Source organism: Sciurus vulgaris, assembly GCF_902686455.1.
Source record: "Sciurus vulgaris genome assembly, chromosome: 2".
Taxonomy (NCBI): domain Eukaryota; kingdom Metazoa; phylum Chordata; class Mammalia; order Rodentia; family Sciuridae; genus Sciurus; species Sciurus vulgaris.
In genome coordinates this window covers 39,190,066-39,210,444 of record NC_136462.1, presented here as the reverse complement: position 1 = coordinate 39,210,444, position 20,379 = coordinate 39,190,066, and the positions used below count along the sequence as shown (strand labels likewise).

Sequence of the window (20,379 nt, the reverse complement as noted above, 5' to 3'; positions counted from 1 at the left end):
GTCATTTCAAAGGAATTTAGACATTTAATAAAATGAACACCAATTCTCCAAGAACAGATGCAAGCATGACTGGACTTGTAAATTCTAGTGAATCTTCATAATTAGCAGAGGATTTTTTTATGCCACCCTATTTTGTGCGTAGCAGATTAGGACTTAAAAAGTAAAATGGATTTATTTACCAGTGAAAGGGGAGCTGGCAAACTTGAAAGGTCTGGTAGGCCTCTGTGTTGCAAGGTCAGACCACAGAACCACTGGGCTAAATCCAGATTATTCACAGGAGAAAAATAAACAAGAATGGTCGTGTTTGTGTGTTTACGTGCCATTGTTGCCACGGTTATTGTTTATACGACCTTCTGGTATTTTTTGTGTGTCTGTTTTTCCCCTCTAACTCTACTAAGTTGTGCTGCTTTTCATCAACTTATGGAGGAAATACAACAACTTAGTAGCAAATGTAAATGTTTTTACAAAACCTTTCTAGTTGAGCTTTTAAGGAGGAGAGCAAGTTGGTATTTTAAACGTCTTTTGAGCTGTAACTTTGCTAAGAAAGAAGTTAGGTCCGCGTTGGTGATGAAGGATGCTCGGTGATAGGTGAGGCTGCCAAAGATAGAGGTCCTGGCTCAGTGAGCCTCGCTGGCAAAGGCTGTCTCAGAAGAGCCGCATGGGTTGCTGGGTGCTCTCACAACCAGTCCCTAAGCAGAATGCCTGAGAGGACGCCACGCGGTGGCAGTCGCGCGGTGGCAGTCGCGCGGTGCTGCACTGGTAGAAGAGTTGTCGTCACAGTGAGCTGTTCTAGTATGTGTCGTGTATCCATCCAGGGGGCTCTAAGTGAAGAAGGGAAGAGGGTCACACAGTGGAACTTTCCTCTCACTCTGGCTTCTCATCATCCAGTCCCACTCCCAACCATGGTAATCAGTTTCTTATAGAACAGGTTTTTCTTCTTCTTTTTTCTACTTTTCAGGACACGAGACTCCTGACATTTACTGATCTAAAGTGTGGGATTAAAAAAAAAAAAAGGCAGCACAGAGACTGAGGCCGGAGGATTGCAAGTTCAAAGCTAGCCTCAGCCCTTCCAGAGGCCCTAAGCAACTTAACAAGACTCTGTCTCAAAATAAAAAATGACCTGGGGATATGGCTCTGTGGTTGAATGCCCCTGGGTTCAGTCGCTGATACTGAAAAAGAGTTTGTGAGTTCAGTGTTTCAAGAGTAAGCTAAGGCTCCTGGCAGGTGGCAGCTTTGCGGGGGCTGTATTTTGTACCACACTGTAAGGCTAGTCCAAGGCACTAATCCCTCACCAGGGTACAAACATGGCCGCCTGCCCAGCATCCATTGCCTGCCAGAAGCTCAGGTTCCTTTTTCCTTATGGACCCACCCAGTGATTCTTTTGAAGGATTAAAATTTGATTAAGCTGTATTTCTTGCTAAAAACAGGCTTCAAGAGAAGAAACTTGAAGCGTCACTAAAGGGAGGCCATGCATTCAAAACCACACATCCCTGGGTGGAAATCCAGGACAACGCTAAATGCAAAGTGAGCCCGCGTGCATCCCAAATTTGCACATTTGGAGATTTTTGAAGGAACTCAGAATAAGACCTATGAATGCCAAAAAACTTTTGTATTTTCCAGATGTTCTAGAAAAAGTTTGTAATTCTCTAATAATAATAAATAGAAAGTTTAAACTTTTTCCAAATTGGGCTTTAATCCCAGTCCTGAGAGGGGTGCATGAGACCTCCATCCAACCTTCCTCTGGGAAGAGTGGCAGGCTCGCTGCTGGCCTGCTTCAGCTATTTTCAGACTGTTGGCTCCACGGCCTCCTTTGCAGTAGAGGGCTAACTGTCAGTTTCTGGAATTATGTTTGTGAAGAGTGGACCGAGCGGCTGGGTGTTGCCTAGTGGTAGAGTATGTGCTTAGCCTGCACAAGACTCCTGGTTCAGTCCCCAGGGTGTGTGCCCGTGCACAGGTGCACGCGTGCGTGCACACACACACACACACACACACACACACACAAAGAAGTGAAACAGTTGGCAAGGTCAGGGGTACCTTTTATGAGTGAATTAATAGACTAAGAGGCACAAGTAGATATTAAAACTATTACTGACTGAACTACCAGTAAATTCTGTCACCTTCACTTATATGATACTTGGTGTTGGAAAGCACCTTCCTGCTTGGGGTGTTACCTGCTCTCTCAGCTGTGCATAGCATGGTGCATCACTCTTTTCCAGATGAGAAAATAGACTAGGGGGACTGATGACTTGGCCAGGGGCCAAAAAGCCAGCACAGGGCAGATGTGCAATGAGGACCTGCTCACCTGGGTTCTTTCCATGATGATAAGGACTTGTTGCCTAGACTCTCCCTCGTAAAGAACCTGGGAATATAAAATTGAATTGAGCGTATTGTGCTTAAAACATCTTTGCTGCAATGCTGTGTAATCTATACTCCTGGCATTTTTTTTTTACTTGATAAGATTAATCTCCTCTTATAACTTATTCTCTTATATATTGTTCATTGAAAACCTTCTCCTCTTGCCCTTCCAGGATGTAGAAAATCAACTTGCAATTAAATCCAAAGCACTGGAAGAGTTGAGACAAAGCTACCTGACTTTGGAGAGTGGGGCAACGCCATTGCTAGAAGATGCAGCATCTGGAATTGACGAGCTGCTTCGAAAGCGGGACAGTGTGATCCATCAGGTGCTAGATCCTTTTAGTCTGCTGTTTCTCTCCACATACTCTTCCTATACCTTATATGTTGTTGTTATTGTTCTTTAATTGTGAAGATATGCTCTCTACTAAAAAGTGAAACGTTTCTGAGAAAAATATTGAAATGGAGAAAAACATTTCAAATCCCATTTCATACGCTGAATAATTTGAGGCAAAGCCACTGCTCCCAACATCATTGACAGGCAGGAAATCCACTTGACTATCTTTGTTTTGTCTGATGTACTCATGCAGACACAAATGTCTCCATCCCCCACGCCCAACAGAGCATCTGGCATATTTTCCCAGACAGATACACAGGAGCAACTAGGAAGAAACTCATCTTGTCATATAGCCTCTGTAAGCTAGAAGCATGGTCCGCTTAGGGAGAACTCTAGAGATGGGAAGAAACACAGCACAGTAGTAAAGAGTGAAAATAAAGGGAGAGTCTCCAGGATACCTGGTAATCTTACAAAAGGCATGTCAAAGTCCCTGGGTAGAGAACACCAAAAGAGAGAAAGAACAGGCCACTCCAAGACATGGCTGCCTGCATTTCCCAGCAACAGAGGGAGAATCTCCAAATCCTAACCACTTGCAGGTGTGTCCATGTTTCTCCCACAGTCCTCAGTGTGGGTTATTTGTCATCCACTGAAACTTACTTTCAGTTGGGACAAAGCTGTATGAATGAAATCTGTAAGCGGCCTCCAACCCAGTTCCCTTCCCAGGACTCCAGCAGGAAAATAGGGATGAGTTTGTTCAGTCATCTGTTAAACTTAACCTTGGGTAAGTCACAGGGCTTGCCACCAGGAATAAGATAAGAAAATACATAAATTCTGCCCTCAAAGATCTCACAGGCAGCGGAGGAAACAATACAATACTTTGAATAATTACAATACTATGATTACAGTATGGAAATATGGAGGGGGAAATAGAATGAGGTAATATGAAAAATATGCAGATAATAGCGCTATCAGGGGCTGGGTTTGTGGCTCAGTGGTAGCGCGCTTGCCTAGCATGCATGAAGCCCTGAGTTCGATCCTCAGCACCACATAAAAACAAAATAAAAAGGTATGTGTCCACCTACAACTAAAACAATATTTTTAAAAAATGGTGCTATAAGGACAGACAAATAAATAAAATAGAATTGAAAGTCCAGAATTAAACCTCACTGTACAGTCTGCTGATATATTTTTTAACAAGGATGTCAAGATGATTCAATGGTGGGAAAAACCTTCAAAAAGGCACTGGCACAACTAGATACCCACATGCACAAGAAAAAAGTTAGACTCCCACATTCATACCACATACTTAAAATGAATCAAGGACATAATAAGAGCTAACACTCTAAAACTTTTAGAACAGGTATCAATCTTCATGACTTTTTAAAAAAATCTTTTCTGTTTTCTTTTTCTTTTTCCCCAGTATTGGGGATTGAATCTAGGGGTGCTCTACCACTGAACTATATCCTCTGTCCCTTTTTTTTTTTTTTTTTTATTGAGACAGGGTCTCACAAACTTGCCCAGAGTGGTCCCAAATTTGCGATCCTCCTGCCTCAGCCTCTGGAGTATCTGGGCATACAGAAATGCAAAACCTCATGACTGGTTTTCTAGATATGACATTAGAAGCACATGCAACCGAAGAAAGGATAGATAAATTTGGGAAGGAGAATCACAAGTTCATTGCTAGCCTGGGCAACTTACCAAGGCCTTATCTCAAAATTATTATTATTTTTTTTTAAAAGGACTGGGGATGTAGCTCAGTGGTAGAGTGATTGCACAAAGCCCCGGGTTCAGTCCCCAGTACCACAAAAAGAATATAATACAAATGGCCAATAAATATATGAAAACATGCTTAATGAGATTAACCATCAAGGAAATGAACACCAGAACCACGATGAAATGCCAGTTGACATCTGCTAGGATAACTAGAACAAAGACAACAGCAAGTGTTAGAAAAAATGGGAAGAAACTAACCCTCACGCACAGCTCACGGGGACGTCAAATGGTGCATCTACATTGGAAAATAGTCTGATAGTTCCTTAAATGGTTAGGTATAGTTGCCATCTGCTCAGCAGTTCCACCAGAGTTAGATAATTCAGAAGAAATTAAAACAAAAACTTGTTCACGATATTCATAACTGTAATTCATAATGGCCAAAGAGGGGAAATATCTGATTGTTCATCAACCTATGAATGTATAAATAAAATGTGATATATCGATACAATGGTATACACAGCTATAAGAAGTAGTGAAGTACCAATGTATTCTACAGCATTGAGTGCCTTGCAAGCATTGTGTCAAGTGAAAAAGTTTGGTCACAAAAGACCACATATTGTGTGATTCCGCTTATATGAAATAACCCAACACAGGCAAATCTGTAGAGACAGAGAGTAGATTATTGGCTGGGAAGAATGAGGAGCGACTGCCAGTGGGCATGGAGCTTGGTGTTTGGAGTAACAAAAAATGTTCTTCGTGGTGGTGCACACCTGCAATCTCAGAGAACCCGGAGGCTGAGGTAGGAGGATTCCAAGTCTGAAGCCAGCCTCAGCAACTTAAGGGAGGGACCCGGTCTTAAAATAAAAAGTGAAAAGAAGCAGGGATGTTGCTTGCTGCTAAAAGTCCTCTGTGTTCAGTCCCCAGGACCAAAGGAAAGAAAATGTTCTACAATTGGTCATGGAGATTATACTTTTTAAGTAGGTGAATTGTGTGATGTATTAATTATATCTCAGTATTGTTTTAAAAATAGAGAGGATATAAGTTGAGATCATCCATCCATAAGCTGCTCAGAGTCAATACAGACTTGGGTTAAGAGGAAGGATGCTGAGGTCACAGCCTTAAAGAGATCCTGGTGGCACCCCTGTCTGTATCCCTGGGAAGGCTGTTTCTCTGAGCCTTTGTTGCCTGATCTATAGGGTGGGCATGATAAGACCTACTCATTTCCTCTTACTCAGTTCAATGCCTGTCAGTGCTCAGTAAATGCTGCTCTACTGGCTGATCCCAGTTTTCACATTCTAAAAACTGTTCTCCCTCTTCTTTCTGCCGTACTGAGTTTTGCTTGATGAATTTCTTCTTTTTCCTCAAACCACATGCACCATATCTTATCTATGAAGTCGTCGTATTAAAAGGGGCACCTGGGAGGGTGCCAGAAGTTGCCCCATCTGTATATGTGGGAGTTGTGAGCACCTTGCCCGGCATGCATCTGGCCGTCCTTGTAGAACTGTGCCCTGTGGGCTCAGGATGACACAGGACAGGCTGGGCTCTGCGTCCACACAGTCACCAACTGCAGACTGAAAATATTTTGGGGAAAATTGTGTCTTACTGAACATGAACAGACTTTTTCTTGCTATTATTCCCTAAACAACTATTTACATTGTGGTAGGTATCATAAGTAATCTAGAAATAGTGTAAATTGTACTGGAAGGTGTGCAAAGGTCGCATGCAAATATTCCATCCCTTTACATAAGGGATTTGAGCATCCATAGATTTTGTTTCCTGATGGGGGAGGATGTCCTGGAATCATCCCACAGATACCTTGGACAACTGTATTTTTTATTGTAATCATCCCTGCCACCCACACAGGTCCCAGCTTCTGAGAGAAAAGTGCCCTGGTGAGGATCCCCCCCCTCTTTTTTTTTTTTTTTTTTTTTTTTTTTTTTTTACACCAGGGATTGAATCCAGGGACACTCCACCACTAAGCCACATCCCCAGCCCTATTTTGTACTTTGGGTCTCTCTGAGTTGCTTAGTGCCTCACCATTACTGAGGCTGGCTTGAACTCTCAATCCTCCTGCCTCATCCTCCCGAGCCACTGGGATTACAGGTGTGACCACCACAGCTGGCTTCTTTTATTTTCTTAACTAAATGATTGGGTTTTGTTTTGTTTTTTGTATTTTTCTGAGACATCCTACCCTTCTTAAGACCTTCAACCCACATGATTGCCAATACAAAGCCAGCATTTTAGTGTAGCAGTGTGTTAGTTATCTGTCCCTGTTTGAAGCACCGATTGAAGCCTCCCTGTCCCTGTGTGTGACCTGTGCCCCTGTAGCTGATACACGGAAAACAGAGCCCAAATGCAGGGATGTGCGATGCACTGAGCCACCAGGAAGGCATCCTCAGGCCCACGCAGTGATCATGCCCCGTTTCCACCCTTTTTAAAAAAGGAGATATGATTCATATACTGTGAAATTTGCCTTTTTAACGTATGTTTAGTACACTCACATAGGCAACCATGACTACTGATTGCAGAACATTTTCATTACCTCAAAAGGAAACCCTGTGTCCACCAACCGTCTCTCATTCCTCCCTGCCCCCACTCCCTGGCAACAACTTACCTGTTTACCTATTCTGGACATTTCATATAAATAGCACCGTACCATGTGTGGGCCTCGTGTACGCCTTCCTCCAGTTAGCACATTCGTCTGCTGCTTTTCCTTCCTGCCTTCCTGTCTCTTTGAGTGTGCTGAGAAGCCCCAGGGCCCCAGCCTCCCAAGAATTGCTCCATCTCTCAGCTACACCCCCAGCCCCTAGCATGTTTTCAAGGTCATTGATATTGTAGTTTGTATCAGTAATTCATTTCTTTTCTTGGCTGAATATTTCACCATATGAACAGACCACATTTAGTTTATCTGTTCACCAGTTGATGAATATTGGGGTTAGTTCCACTCTAGCTTTTATGAACCTGCTGCTAGGTACATTTGTGCACAGGCTTTTATGTGACCGTACGATTTTGGTACTCTTGAATCTGTATCTACAAATACAATTATTAGGTCTTGTGGTGATTTGACTGTGTTGTTGGTACTGGGGAGTTGAACGCGGGGCCTTGTATGTGCTAGGCAAGTACTGAGCTACATTCCCAGATCCCTATCCCTTTTTTTTCCCCCCCTATTTTGAGACAGGGTCTTTCTGAGTTGCCCAGACTGGCTTCAAACTTGCAATCCTCCTGCCTCAGCCTTCCAAGTAGCTAGGGTTACAGGTGTGCACCACCAGGCCCAGCTTCTGTTTGTCTTTTATGGGTTGTTAACAGTGGCGACCTCCTTTTACATTCACACCATGTATGAGGACGCCCTCACCTGTTGTTCCCTGACTGTTTGATCATAGCCATCAGAGTAGATGTGAATTGATATCTCCTTGTGGTCTTGATTTACATTTCCCTGATGACTGTGGATGTTGAGCATCTTTTCAAGTGCTTATTGACCATTTGTGTATCGTTGGAGAAGTTTAAAGAAGTCTTTAGTTTGGTGGTTGTCTTTTATTATGTTCTCTTTTTTTTCTTTTGATGTGTTGATTTTTTTATTGTAAACAAATGGGATACATGTTGTTTCTCTGTTGGTACATGGAGTAAAGGCATACCATTTGTGCAATCATAAATTTACATAGGGTAATGTTGTTATTATGTTCTTTATTCACAATCGTATCTAAAATCATTTTGATTGGCAACAAAATGCTCAACTCCTTTCCTCATTATCAAAGCATACCCATGGATAAAATGTGCCCAACTTTGCTTTTTGTTCTACTTTGCTCTTTTCTATTTTTTGGATAGAACATGCTCCTCTCCAATTTGTAATTGCTTTGCAGTAATCGGATTTAAGTGCCAGGTAACATCTTTTATATATAATGCTTTACAGTTTTTACAACATTTTCACAGATTTTTTTTTCATTTATTAGTGCTTTTGTGGATGAGGAAGCCAACAATAGGGTTAGATAATTTGCCCAAGGCCAGAAAACTAATACAGTGTACCTGAACTGTGCAGTCAGATTCTATTACTTCTCATTGTCCTTTTCCAGGGCTGTCAAGAGACCATGTCTTGTCAAAGATTTTTTAAATGAGTACTGTTTTCTCTTTTCAAATAGGTCAATCAACTCAAAGGCTCCATGCAGTCGATGCTACAGGAGTGGAAGATGTACGATAAACTCTATGATGAAGTGAACATGCTGGTGATCAAATTTGGGTACTGCATGGAACACAGCAAGCCTATGGTTTTATCACTGGAGGCCTTGAGCTGCCAGGTGCAGAACCTTCAGGTAAGTTAGCCAGAGTGTGGCTCAGTGCATTACTGGCAGAAAATTCCAAATGGAAGCAAGAACATTAAAGGACACGTGGGTTTGTGCACTCCATAGAGAAGCACAAAACATTGTGTTAATGCAGTATCAAAAGTATACTTTAGCCAGGTGGCACATGCCTGTAATCCCAGTGGTCAGAGGCTGATCATGAGTTCAAAGCCAGCCTCAGCAAAAGCAAGGCACTAAGCAACTCAGTGAGACCCTGTCTCTAAATAAAATACAAAATAGGGCTGGGGATGTGGCTCAGTGGTTGAGTGCCCGAGTTCAATCCCGGGTACCCACCCCCCCAAAAAAAAGTATACCTTGAACCTTAGTCAATTACAGGAAAACCTAAAGGTTTCAGAAGACATGAATTTGCAATTTGAAAACCAACTGGATAAGACAATCAGAGACTTGTCTACAGTAATGGATAAAATCCATTAATTCTCAGAAAGGATAATGTAAAGATGAAGACACAGATCAGAAATCTAAAGAGAATGGTGCAAATGCATGATAAAATTCATGAGAAATGGTGTTAAATAATGTTATATGTAAAAATCATGGTACAAGAATGTTTGAATGTGAAGCATGTTCTAGTAGTATAAATTGTTAGTTCATGAATGTTGCATCTGCTTTTGAAAATTGCTTATAATTTCTAGCATTCAAATTTTTAAACACTCCTTGAGTGAAATAATTTTGCATTGCGAAATGTTTTAGGATGAACTTTGTTATAGTTTTAACCCCAATAAAGTTCTTCAATTAACTTGGAAAAAAAAAAAGTATACCTTGAGGGGCTGGGGTCGTGGCTCAGTGGTAGAGTGCTTGCCTGGCACACGTGAGGTAGTGGGTTCAATTCTTAGCACCACATATAAATAAATAAAGATATTATGTCCATGTACAACTTAAAAATATATTTTAAAAAATAAAGTATACCTTGAAGTCAGGCATAGTGGTACATATCTGTAATCCCAGGGACTAGGGAGGTTGAGGCAAGAGGATTGTTGGGGTTCAAGGCTAGCCTCAGCAACTTAGCAAAACTGTATACCAAAAAATAAAAAGGGTTGGGGATGTAGCTCAGTAGAGAGCCCCTGGAAGCAATTTCCAGTACCACAAAAACAAAGTATACCTTTAAATTCTAAAGTAAGTCATGTGAGCGAAAGAGTGACACTATCAAACTATATGTTGAATTTCCCTTTATTTTTCATGACCATATTATTTTGCAATTTAAAAGTTTTATTGTGGGGCTGGGGTTGTACTTAAGTGGTATATCACTTGCCTATGACAGGCACAGCCCTGGGTTCCAGCCCCAGCATTGCAAAAAAAAAAAGTTTGTGTGACTGCTCTCATTATGTAGTATTGAGAAGCAAGAAGTGCTGTCTTCCTTGGGGTGGCCATGCCATCTGAAACTGATCCTCCTGCTCTGTTCTTAGTCTCTTCAAGATGAAGCTGAGAGCCGTGAAGGGAGTTGGGAGAAACTCCAGGCGGTTATTGGCAGACTTAAAGATTCCTGCCCCTCGGTTGCTGAAATAATTGAAGAGAAATGCCAAGACACTCATACAAGGTACACTTTTAAGATGCAATCAGAATGATAGACCTAAGGCCTTGTAGAGTCTTTCTGGTCCTCTGAGATGACTGGTTCCATATTATTCTGACCTCTGCTTCGAGTGATCTAGTTCGGGTACAGTTAGATTCATGCAGGCTGGCGTGTGCCTCCTGCGGTGTTTGAACATCAGTCTTGAGATGCCATAATTACAGCCCCAGTGTGGCCACTTCCACAGAGCATGCACTGAATACCAGGAGCCACCTCAGGAGCACCAGAAGGAGAGGCAGAAACTAAGAGGTAGGTCAGCTGGCTGGGCTGCAGGAGGCCATCAGACATCACCATAAACATTGTCAGCTGGAAAAAAGAATGGTGTGTCTGTTGGGGAAACCATTCACTGTAAAAAGGAAGGAATTCTTTGTGGTTGGATAGAATTCTTTGATGAACTGCTTCTTGTGAGATATAGAAGCTTTTTCTAAGGAGTATGGCCCTCATTAATTGCAAGACTTTGGTTTTGAGCATGAGATACAAAAGTTGGCTTAAAGCTAATGTGCTGGAGACAAAGAGGTTAAGCTGCCTCGAGGGTCCTTCTCCACTCCAATATGTCGACTTTGAACAAATATTGAACAAGGGAAATCCAACTCTGCACCCTGCGGTGATGTTCTCAGTCTTGATCCAGTCCATATCGGAAAAGGGGAGTAAGAAGGAGCACAGATGTATATTTGACTCCACATAGAGTTACAGGGCCACCCTCAACATAAGGTATTATGGGTGCTGTTTAAGGAGTCCAGGTCACCACTGCATGTACAAGTTTTGTATACCTGTTTAAAGTTAGATTTTCTTTTTTTTATTAATAACATGGAAAAATATATTTTTAAACGTCGCATGGAAAGAAAGGCAAGATAGAGACTGCACATGGAATAAAACAATTCCCATTTATTTTTATAAAATAACATTTTATTTAGGTAATTGGAAAATAAACTTATTTGACATAAACACAATTTAAGACTTATTTAAAGAAACTCTCTGTGGACTGGGAGTGTTTCCCAGGTGGAGAAGCTTCATCAGGCATACCGTTTGGTGCCTTCTCCCCCTTTGCCTAAGAGGTTTGTAATACCATAGATATGTCTTGCTAATCACCAATGTCAATTTTGTTGAATACCATAGTCAAGTAAATTTCCTAATTTGGATATCTGTTTATATAATGGCGATGCCATTCATTTTAAAAACACTTAACAGTGTCTTATCCACCTACTGTTAACTTGCTGGTTGAGTGTGTATGTTACACTTTTGCTACAAGAAAAAGGATGGAATGAGGATCCTGTTGTCGAATTGCACTGACAGGTGGACCCAGGTAAACCAAGATCTCGCCGACCAGTTGCAGGAGGCCCAGGCTCTGCTCCAGCTCTGGAAAGCTTATCGCAGTGCCCATGTGGAAGCCACAGCAAGGCTGGAGCAGCAGGAAGCAAAGTTTCAGCAGCTTGCAAACATCAACGTGTCTGGAAACAACCTGGCAGAGATCCTGCCAGTGGCCCTGCAGGACATAAAGGTGGGTGCAAAGCCCAATGGGGAACCAAAGCCAAGTCAGCCCAACTGACAGGGCCAGTGAGGGATAGCCTTGACCTGGAAATGAGACAGACCTCAGAGCTATCCATCAGGGCATGTGCCCTGAGGCACCAGGTGCCCAGGCTGGCAAATTGTGTGAGATGCAGTGAGGAGGAATGTGGGTTTGGGAGGAACAGACCAACTGACAGCTCAGAGCAGAGGTTTAGGCAGCAGCCAGATGGGGGACCTGACAGCACCTCGTTCTGAGTCTACCCATTCACTCTGGCAGTTAAATCTCTAAAACCTTATACAAAGCCGGAGATAAAAGTAAAAGTGTTTCACCAGAGTGGGGTCATCAAGGAATCTCTTAAATCTCTTGTTTTAGAAATAATCATGGACTTGTGCTGAGTTAGTGTGATTTTTCTGTGGCAATAGTGATTACATAGACGTAAATGAGGAGGGGTATGAAAAATGGTGGAATGAGACAGACATCATTACCCTATGTACACGTATGATTACACAGATGGTATGAATCTACATCATGCACAACCATAGAAACGAAAAGATGTACCCCATTTGTGTACAATGAATCAAAATGCAGTCTGTAAAAATAAAAAATATAATTTAAAAAATAGTGATTTTTAGACAATAGTTAAGGGCAGTATAATCTCTGTGGTGTTTTTCCTATGACAGTTAAGAAATATCAAGAAAGCGAATACTTTTTAGTTTTAAACTTAGTGACCAGGTGTATTTTGTATCTTCTGATGCTAGAATTCAAATCAAAACAAAGTAGACAGTTTATTAAAGAGACAAGAATCAGCTGATTGGTATTTCTAATCCAGTTCTACCTGATTGGTTGTTTTAAAACAAAACAAAAACCCTGAAATTTCAAACACAAAACATCATGAAATGTAGTCCTAAAATCACCTTGATTCAGATTCTATAGTCTCTACAAATGAGTCCATTTATATCGGAAGTCTGAGGACAGGGGTCAAGATTACAATGATTCTTGAAGTGGTATGCAAGCAGATCCCTGAAGTGTTAGACAATTATAAATATAAGTACACAAGTCTACCTAGTTGGTCTACAGCTTCCATAAACTAGAAGTCCCAACTCTATTGGACAGTGGTCAGTTTAACTGTGAACTGACAAATTTCAGAACCATCCAGTGATACACATCATTTGAAGGGAGCTCAGTTTTTTCAGCTATTTAAAAGAAACAGTAACAAAAAGCTAGTAAGTCCACAAGTTCAAGTCAAAAATTCTCCTAGATTATTTTGATGTTTTTTGATGTTGGTGGAGTGGCAGGGGCTAGGGACTTGTGTGAAAGGAGAGAGAAGTGTGAGTCCTCTTTCTTCTCCAGGAGCTGCAGCAAGATGTGCAGAAGACAAAAGAAGCCTTTCTCGAAAATTCCATCCTCCTGAACCGATTCCCACAACCTGCAGAGTCCAGCGCTTCAGGGCTCCTTTCTGGTCAACTGCATTCCCTCCAGAGAGCTGTTTATTTGGAAAAGATGCTGCTTGTGAAAGCAAATGAATTTGAGGTTCATCTTACTTTTCCATTCAAATTGTAGTCTTGGACATTGGTGTACTAATCTCAATCCCTTGTATTTTATGAAGTAAGAGTGCTTTTTGGACAGCATGTTATGGAAACAGCAGAATGAAGTCCCCAAGCACATGTGATTCTGGTTTCAATCACATGGGCATGGGAAGCTCATAATGGAATATGTTAGTTGGAAACATGATGTTTTATTTAGATTTCCTAGTAGGGCAATTGAGTCATAGAAGTAGCTTCTGGAAGCATGGCCAGTTACTATATTCTTTATTCACTTTCTGAAAAGCTCTTAGTTTGTGAGCTCCATAGAGGTCCTGGAGCGCCAGTCTCAAGTCCCAGTAGCAACAGGAAGTAAAAACTAGCAGGCTGAGGACATAGTTCTCGCTGGCTCTCCCCTAGGTGTTACCCTTAACAAGTGAGCTGCCCATCTGTGAAGGTCAGAGGCACCGGGTGAAAATCTAAGGTCTTCAGATTAGTCATTTGTGAACTTTTTGGATAATAATGAGCTGCCAGTGGTTGAAAATAACTTGAACTTCTGTCTGCCTCCAAGGCTGTGCTTAACTGTGATATGCTCATAAAAACTGTTCATAATGAAAATCTCTCCTTCTAGTTTGTCCTCTCACAGTTTAAGGATTTTGGGGATCGGCTGGAAACTTTAAAAGACCTCATTACACATGAGGAAGAGGATTTGGATAAACTCTACCAACAAGACAAAGAAGAAAGTCCTGACTCATTCCTGGTATTGGCAATATTTATCTTTCCTAAGGGCCTAGACTCACCACAGGATGAAAAAATAAGCTAATTATTGTTACACTATAGAATCTGTTTCCACCCTAATTAACTCTCAGGCAGTCATTTGCTTTCCATTAATTTCTGCCCTATTTTTTCCTAGGGTCTAGACAAGTAGAACAACATGAGATCTATTTTAGTAATATATCATACTAACTTTTCCTAGATTTTTTTTTGTTATCTTGTGGTTCTTATTAATTAACTTATGTGAACCAGAATCGGCTAGTATGATTTAATTAATTTTTCTGATTATTCAAAGATCAAGTATAAAATATTCTATTAGAATTGTATATATATATATATATATATATATTTTTTTTTTTTTTTTTTTTTTTTTTTTTTTTTTAACCAGGGATAGTGGCCCATGCCTGTAATCCCAGAGACTGAGGAGGCTGAGGCAGGAGGATCACAACTGTGATGCCAGCGTGGGCAACTTAGGGATACCCTGTCTCAAAGTTTAAAAAAGGAAACTGGGGGTGTAGCTCAGTGGTAGAGTACTTGCTGGCATGTGTGAGACCACAGGTTCAATCCCCAGTACTGCAAAAAAAGAAAAAATTGTGTATTTTTTTTCCTTTTTTAAATTACCTTAGTAAGTTTTGTACAGTTAGCATAAGTGAGTGAAAGAATTTAGGAATTCTGAATCTTGAAACTCTTAAGGATTGATATTTATTACCTTAGATGAGGAGTCAGGAAATAAGGCACCCTATCCAAAATCCAAGTCTACCTGCTATTTTTGTAAAGTTTTATTTGAAGCCAGACGTGCCCTTTCATTAACACATCATCTATGAGAGTTTTCGTATTTTAAGGGTAGAGTTGAAGAGTTGCCACAGAAATCATATGACCCACAAAAACCTGAAGTATTTATTTTTGGTTTTTCTTTGTTGAGAAGGGGTCTTGCTGTGTTGCTCAGACTTAGAACTTGTGGCCTCAAGCAGTTGTCTTGCCCCAGGATGTCAAGTAGCTGGGACTATAAGCACTCAACTCCATGTCCAGCTCAGGCATAAAATATTTATGATCTGGCCCTTTGCAGAAAATGTTTGCCGACCCTGACCTAGACTATTACAGCAGAGTTCTATAGTGATAACGTGGATACCGTGAGATGTGTTTGCTTAACATATTATTGACCTACAGGCTATACCTAGAATATCTTTTTAAAGATAAAATGTTGATCAATTTGCTTTCTTGTGATTTTATATTATATCAAAATATGGGAAGAATATTTTCTTAAGATATAGTTTAAGTACCATGATTTGCTAGGGTTATATTAGGTATCAAAGTTTTATTTGGTCTGAGGGCCCACATATGTCCTTTGAAGGGCAAGTTGTTGGCATACTAAATAGAAATTGAAGGTCCAGAATTGGTCTTTTTCTTCTTCTTCTTCTTTCTTTTTTGAGCCTATTTTCAATCTTAAGACAAAAATTTGATATCCCTTCCTACTTCCTGGGCTATTTCAATATGCCTGGCTAACCAGCTGTTTGACTGTGGGCAAGTCATTTACCTGTCTGGTCCCAGTTTTCCCTCATCTTTAAGATAAGGAGCCATTTCATCATCTAGGTATTCTTATGGGCATCCAAAAATCTGGCCTTTATTTTTTCATAGAATCATGTGCTGGCATTGACAGCCCAGTCTCCTGACATTGAACGTCTTAATGAAGAGAGCCTCAAGCTCCCACTCAGTGACATGGCCCTAAAGACGTTACAGAATATGAACCGGCAGTGGATTCGCGCTACTGCCACAGCGCTGGACCACTGCAGGTCAGAACATCCCGTCTCTGCCATTGTTCTGCCAGGTAATACGTTCAAGCTCAGAAAAGTCGTTATTATATGGTGCTGTTTTGTTTGTTTTTAAACCTTTGTAGTGAGCTGCAGGAAAGTGGATTGAATGAAAAGTTCCTTCATTGTTGTGAAAAGTGGGTCCAGCTTTTGGAAAAGATAGAAGAGATGCTCAATGTGAATATTGCCAACAATCTCCCTGCTCTCCTGGAACAGCAGAAAGCTTATGAGGTAAACTCGTGTTCTGTGCCACCCTGAGCCACTTACCCTGGGGCAGGAATCGGGGAAAGATAGGTTCAAATACAATCTTTAAGCAAACTCAGTAATTAACTGATCATTTATAAACTTTTCACACATTTCATACACTTCAGCATTTTGTTATGATGTTTTATTAGTGTCAGCACACCTAGATTTCCTGCAGTGCATGGAAGCTTCTAGCATAACTTTGCTTCTACAGAATGCAAATGTACCAATCAAATAATATACCAAGAGCATATTAAATGACTTCAACTCATCTTTGCATTTTCACTGATTCTCTATAAGATTGAAATACCCTATACAACAATAACTGCAGCATTTAGTATTTCACAGAGGCATTTCTCCTGTGCTGTGCTGATCTACATTCAAAATCCTCCTGGTGGCAGCTCCTGCAAAGTGTGCATGATTTTTTCACTGTTACTTTTTAACATAAGTGATTATAGTCTTCATTGTTACTAAGATCACCCAATGGAGCCTGGCAAGGTGGCACACACATACCTGAAATCCCAGTGACTTGGGAGGTTGAGGCAGGAGGATCACAATTTCAAGGCCAGCCTCAAGCAACTTAGCGAGACCCTGTCTCAAAATAAAAAATGGAAAGGGCTGGAGATGTGCCTCAGTGTAAAGCACCCTCAGATTAAATCCCCAGTACAAAAAAAAAAAAAAAAAATTCAATGGAAATGGGCATTTAGGCAAAATTATTATTAGGTTCGTGTACTTTAAGGAAATGTCGAGGTGATAGTTGAGCATTCCCAGTTGAGCTCAAATAACTTGAAAACAAACCATTTCTATATCCTCTGCCACCTTAAATTTTAATAAGAAATTTCCAACAGGATGCTATGTTGTAGTTATAAAAGAAGGGATCTCTCTCCAGATTCATAAAAATGAATTCTAGTTGAGAATTTTATGTTTTGACTCATGCAGATGTTAGAAGCTGAAGTTTCTATAAACCAGACAATTGCTGATTCTTATGTCACCCAGTCCTTACAACTCCTGGACACAACGGAAATAGAGAAGAGGTAAGCCATCTAGGACTTACGGAACTAAAGCAGTTGATTGAGAAAGGCCTCTGACGTGCAAATCTTTCTTCCTTTCTATTTTTTTAATACTTATCTATGGGGTACAGTGTGCACTGACTACGTCAGGGTAATTAGCCTTCCATCTCCTCACCCTTTCTTTATGATTGGAGCCCTCATGCACCTCTCTTCCAGTTCTTCATAAAATATGAGTAGGTATTGGGAATTATAGTCACCCACTTTGCTACAGAAAACTGGAACTTACTCCTTTTAACTGCCAGCACATTCTCCTGCCCACACTCATGCCCTAAATCATAGATCACTATGAGTCCAGTCGTGACAGTACATTACAGGGTCTTGTTATGTGGCCATGAAAACACTGTTGGCACTTTTCCCTGTGGTAGATGGATGGGGTCAGCAGCAGAGAAGCTTTTAAAAATATCCGTTCCCTGGGTATTGTTTTTATCCAGAATGGTTCTTCTACAATATGCTTTCCTCTCTAGTGTCACCCTCATGGTGGTTTGTTATTTGAAAATAAGTTTCAAAATGCTTCTGTTCCCAATAGGAAACCATGTCATTCTTGTTAAAGAAGGGACTTCTCTCCAGGCTGTCTGCCTGGGGTTCGGGCCAGAGCTGGTCTGGCTGAACAGAGCCCGCATGGCCAGGCTGCTGACCATAATTGAACTCCTCCTGCAGCTGGCTCACACGGCAGGCTCTTTATTTTTAAAGTTAAAGTACACCCTCCAGTAATCAATAGCACTTTCAAGCTACCTGCCTGATCATTTGTTTCCTTTTGATCCAATTCCAAGATTTCTAGGCAGCCTTTGGCATAATATATGTTAACGCTGCTTCAGTTTGTTTAAGGAAATAGTTGTGCATGCTGGCAAAACACCAATTATATGCAAATTATTGTCTGCTAAACCCTTTTCGCCAACCACACATTGCCTCTTCCAAAGCTCCCTCTTAGGTTTAAGTTGAATAAGACTCAGATTTTAAGTTGTTCGATGCAAATTGTACATACAAATAGCAAATCTGAGTTTCTACTACACGCCGATAGTTATTCTTTCCTGTACGTTCACACCAGAAATCTCTAACCATCTGTTTTTCCCAGACCAGAATTTGTTTTGGAATTCTCAAAGCTGACGGACCACTGGCAGAGTGCTGCCCAAGGCGTTCGGCAGAGGAAGAGTGACATTGACCGGCTGGTGGGGCAGTGGCTGTACTTCACCTCTTCCACGAAGGACTTGCTCCACTTCCTCGCCAACACTAGCCACATGCTGTCTGCAGTAAAGGATCAGGATTGCTACAGCCTCTATCAGTCCAGAAGTCTGATCCATGAGCTGAAGGTAAGGCACACAGTAGCAGTGTGAGAAACATGGGGTGGTCATTATTTGCAAGATGTTCATTCACCTCAAGTTTTATATTTTCCCTGGTGTCACAGTCTCACGTGTGCTCTGTGCAATGCGAAGCCAGCTGGCTGTAGTCACCACAGCCTACCTCCTGGTCTAGACTTGTGGGATTAGAAGCTCCATCTTACTGTTCATCTAGAAATAGCAAGAAATAGCATCCTCAGCCAAGCGCAGTGGCACACACCTATAGTCCCTACAATCCAGGAGGCTGAGGCAGGAGGACCTCAAGTTCAAAACCAGCCTTATCAACTTAGCAAGGACCTAAGCAACTTAATTGGACCCTGTCTCAAATTAAAAAATAAAAAGGACTGAGGATGTTGCTCAGTGGTAGAGCACCCCTGGGTTTAATCGTTAACACCAAAAATCAGTAATAACAACCATAGAAATAGAAGGCTCTCTGGGACCATGGGATGAAGCTGGAAGCAAAGATGGGTGGGAAGAGCCAGGCACGGTGGCACACACCTGTAATCTCAGCAACTGGGGAGGCTGAGGGAGGAGGATGGCAAGTTCAAGCCCAGCCTGAGCGACTTAGTGAGCTCCTATCTCAAGATAGAAAATAAAAAGGGCCAGGGATATAGCTCAGTGGTAGAGTACCCCAGTTCTGGGGTAGGGGTGGGAGATGGCTTAGAGCCAAACTCAGAAGTTACCTGTGTCACTTCCACCATATTCTATTAATCAAGGCCATTAGACATACCCACACAGGTTCAAGAGGAGGGGACAGAGGCACCACCATGTGATGAAGAGTGGCAAGGGTCCAGAAGAGCTTGTGGGACTGGGGATGCTGTGACCATTTTATGGGGGGTGGGGGGAAACAGTTTGCCATACCAGTCGGGAAGCTATTCCTGTAGTCTTGGAGAGCTGGTAGAGTAGGTAAGACAAGGGCCATCTGAATGGAGATTTTTTTTTAAAGGCTGTTTTTGTAGATGGAGTTTATAGAACTCACTAACAGTTTGAATGTGGCAATTTAAGAAAAATGTAACCCTGGAGCATCTTGGTACATCACAGGCTAGTGCATCACAGACTAGAGACCAAGTCAGGGAAGACAAGGTGGCTGGGTGGCTGGAAGAGGAGGGAGGATAGGGTGTGCCTCTGGAGTCACTATGTCTCTCAGTTCCTGCCCCTCCGTTGAGTTTGAAGGATCTCAAGTCTTCTCAGAAACACCCTTGTGCAGAAATCAATGCTCATTGTTGTTTATCAGCTTCTGTTTTGGAAATGTCTACATTATATCCCAATTAAGAAATTTGAAGATGAAGGAAATCATATTTGGAAAGACAAAAACTATCAACATTTTTCCCCTGAAAGCAAATGCTTTTAGAAGCCTGAATCAATTAAAAAGTTTTTCCTTCATTTTTGTATTGTAAATGGCCAGTTTAAATCTTTTTTTTTTTTTAAAGAAAACCCTGTATGATATTCAGATAGAATTTTTTAAACTGTCCTTTTAGTGCATATATTGATCTACATGTTTGTGTGGTTTGAAGTCTATTTTTTGTATTTTATCTTTTTCATTCTGTCCTCTTTTGTATTTGTTCAGGACGATATGCACATTCTACTCTTCTGGATTGCCATGGTGATAACTAGTACAAATGATAATTTCAGATCTAATATTAAATCATTTTCTTAATACACTTAGATTCATTTACCTGTATAAGCTTTTATTCTATGGAGCATATATTCTAAATTTCCCTTTCAATCATTATACTAAGAATCTTATCTCTTACTAATCCTTGGAAATTATTTTAAGAACATCTTGCTTGACTGTGTACTGTCAACTC

At 41.1% G+C, this 20,379-nt stretch overlaps 1 protein-coding gene across 4 annotated transcripts in view; it reads left to right on the top strand.

Annotated features, from left to right (window-relative positions):
• The window catches only part of SYNE2 (spectrin repeat containing nuclear envelope protein 2), a 320,339-nt gene that overhangs the window by 252,418 nt on the left and 47,542 nt on the right, over window positions 1-20,379 (top strand). For all 4 annotated transcript variants that reach the window (XM_079126272.1, XM_079126271.1, XM_079126269.1 and 1 more), the window contains 10 exons: window positions 2,529-2,681; window positions 8,536-8,706; window positions 10,155-10,285; window positions 11,609-11,813; window positions 13,173-13,352; window positions 13,974-14,102; window positions 15,752-15,906; window positions 16,011-16,155; window positions 17,107-17,201; window positions 18,310-18,544. In XM_079126272.1, the coding sequence (XP_078982398.1) occupies window positions 2,529-2,681; window positions 8,536-8,706; window positions 10,155-10,285; window positions 11,609-11,813; window positions 13,173-13,352; window positions 13,974-14,102; window positions 15,752-15,906; window positions 16,011-16,155; window positions 17,107-17,201; window positions 18,310-18,544 (1,599 nt within the window). The remainder of the gene's footprint in view (window positions 1-2,528; window positions 2,682-8,535; window positions 8,707-10,154; window positions 10,286-11,608; window positions 11,814-13,172; window positions 13,353-13,973; window positions 14,103-15,751; window positions 15,907-16,010; window positions 16,156-17,106; window positions 17,202-18,309; window positions 18,545-20,379) is intronic.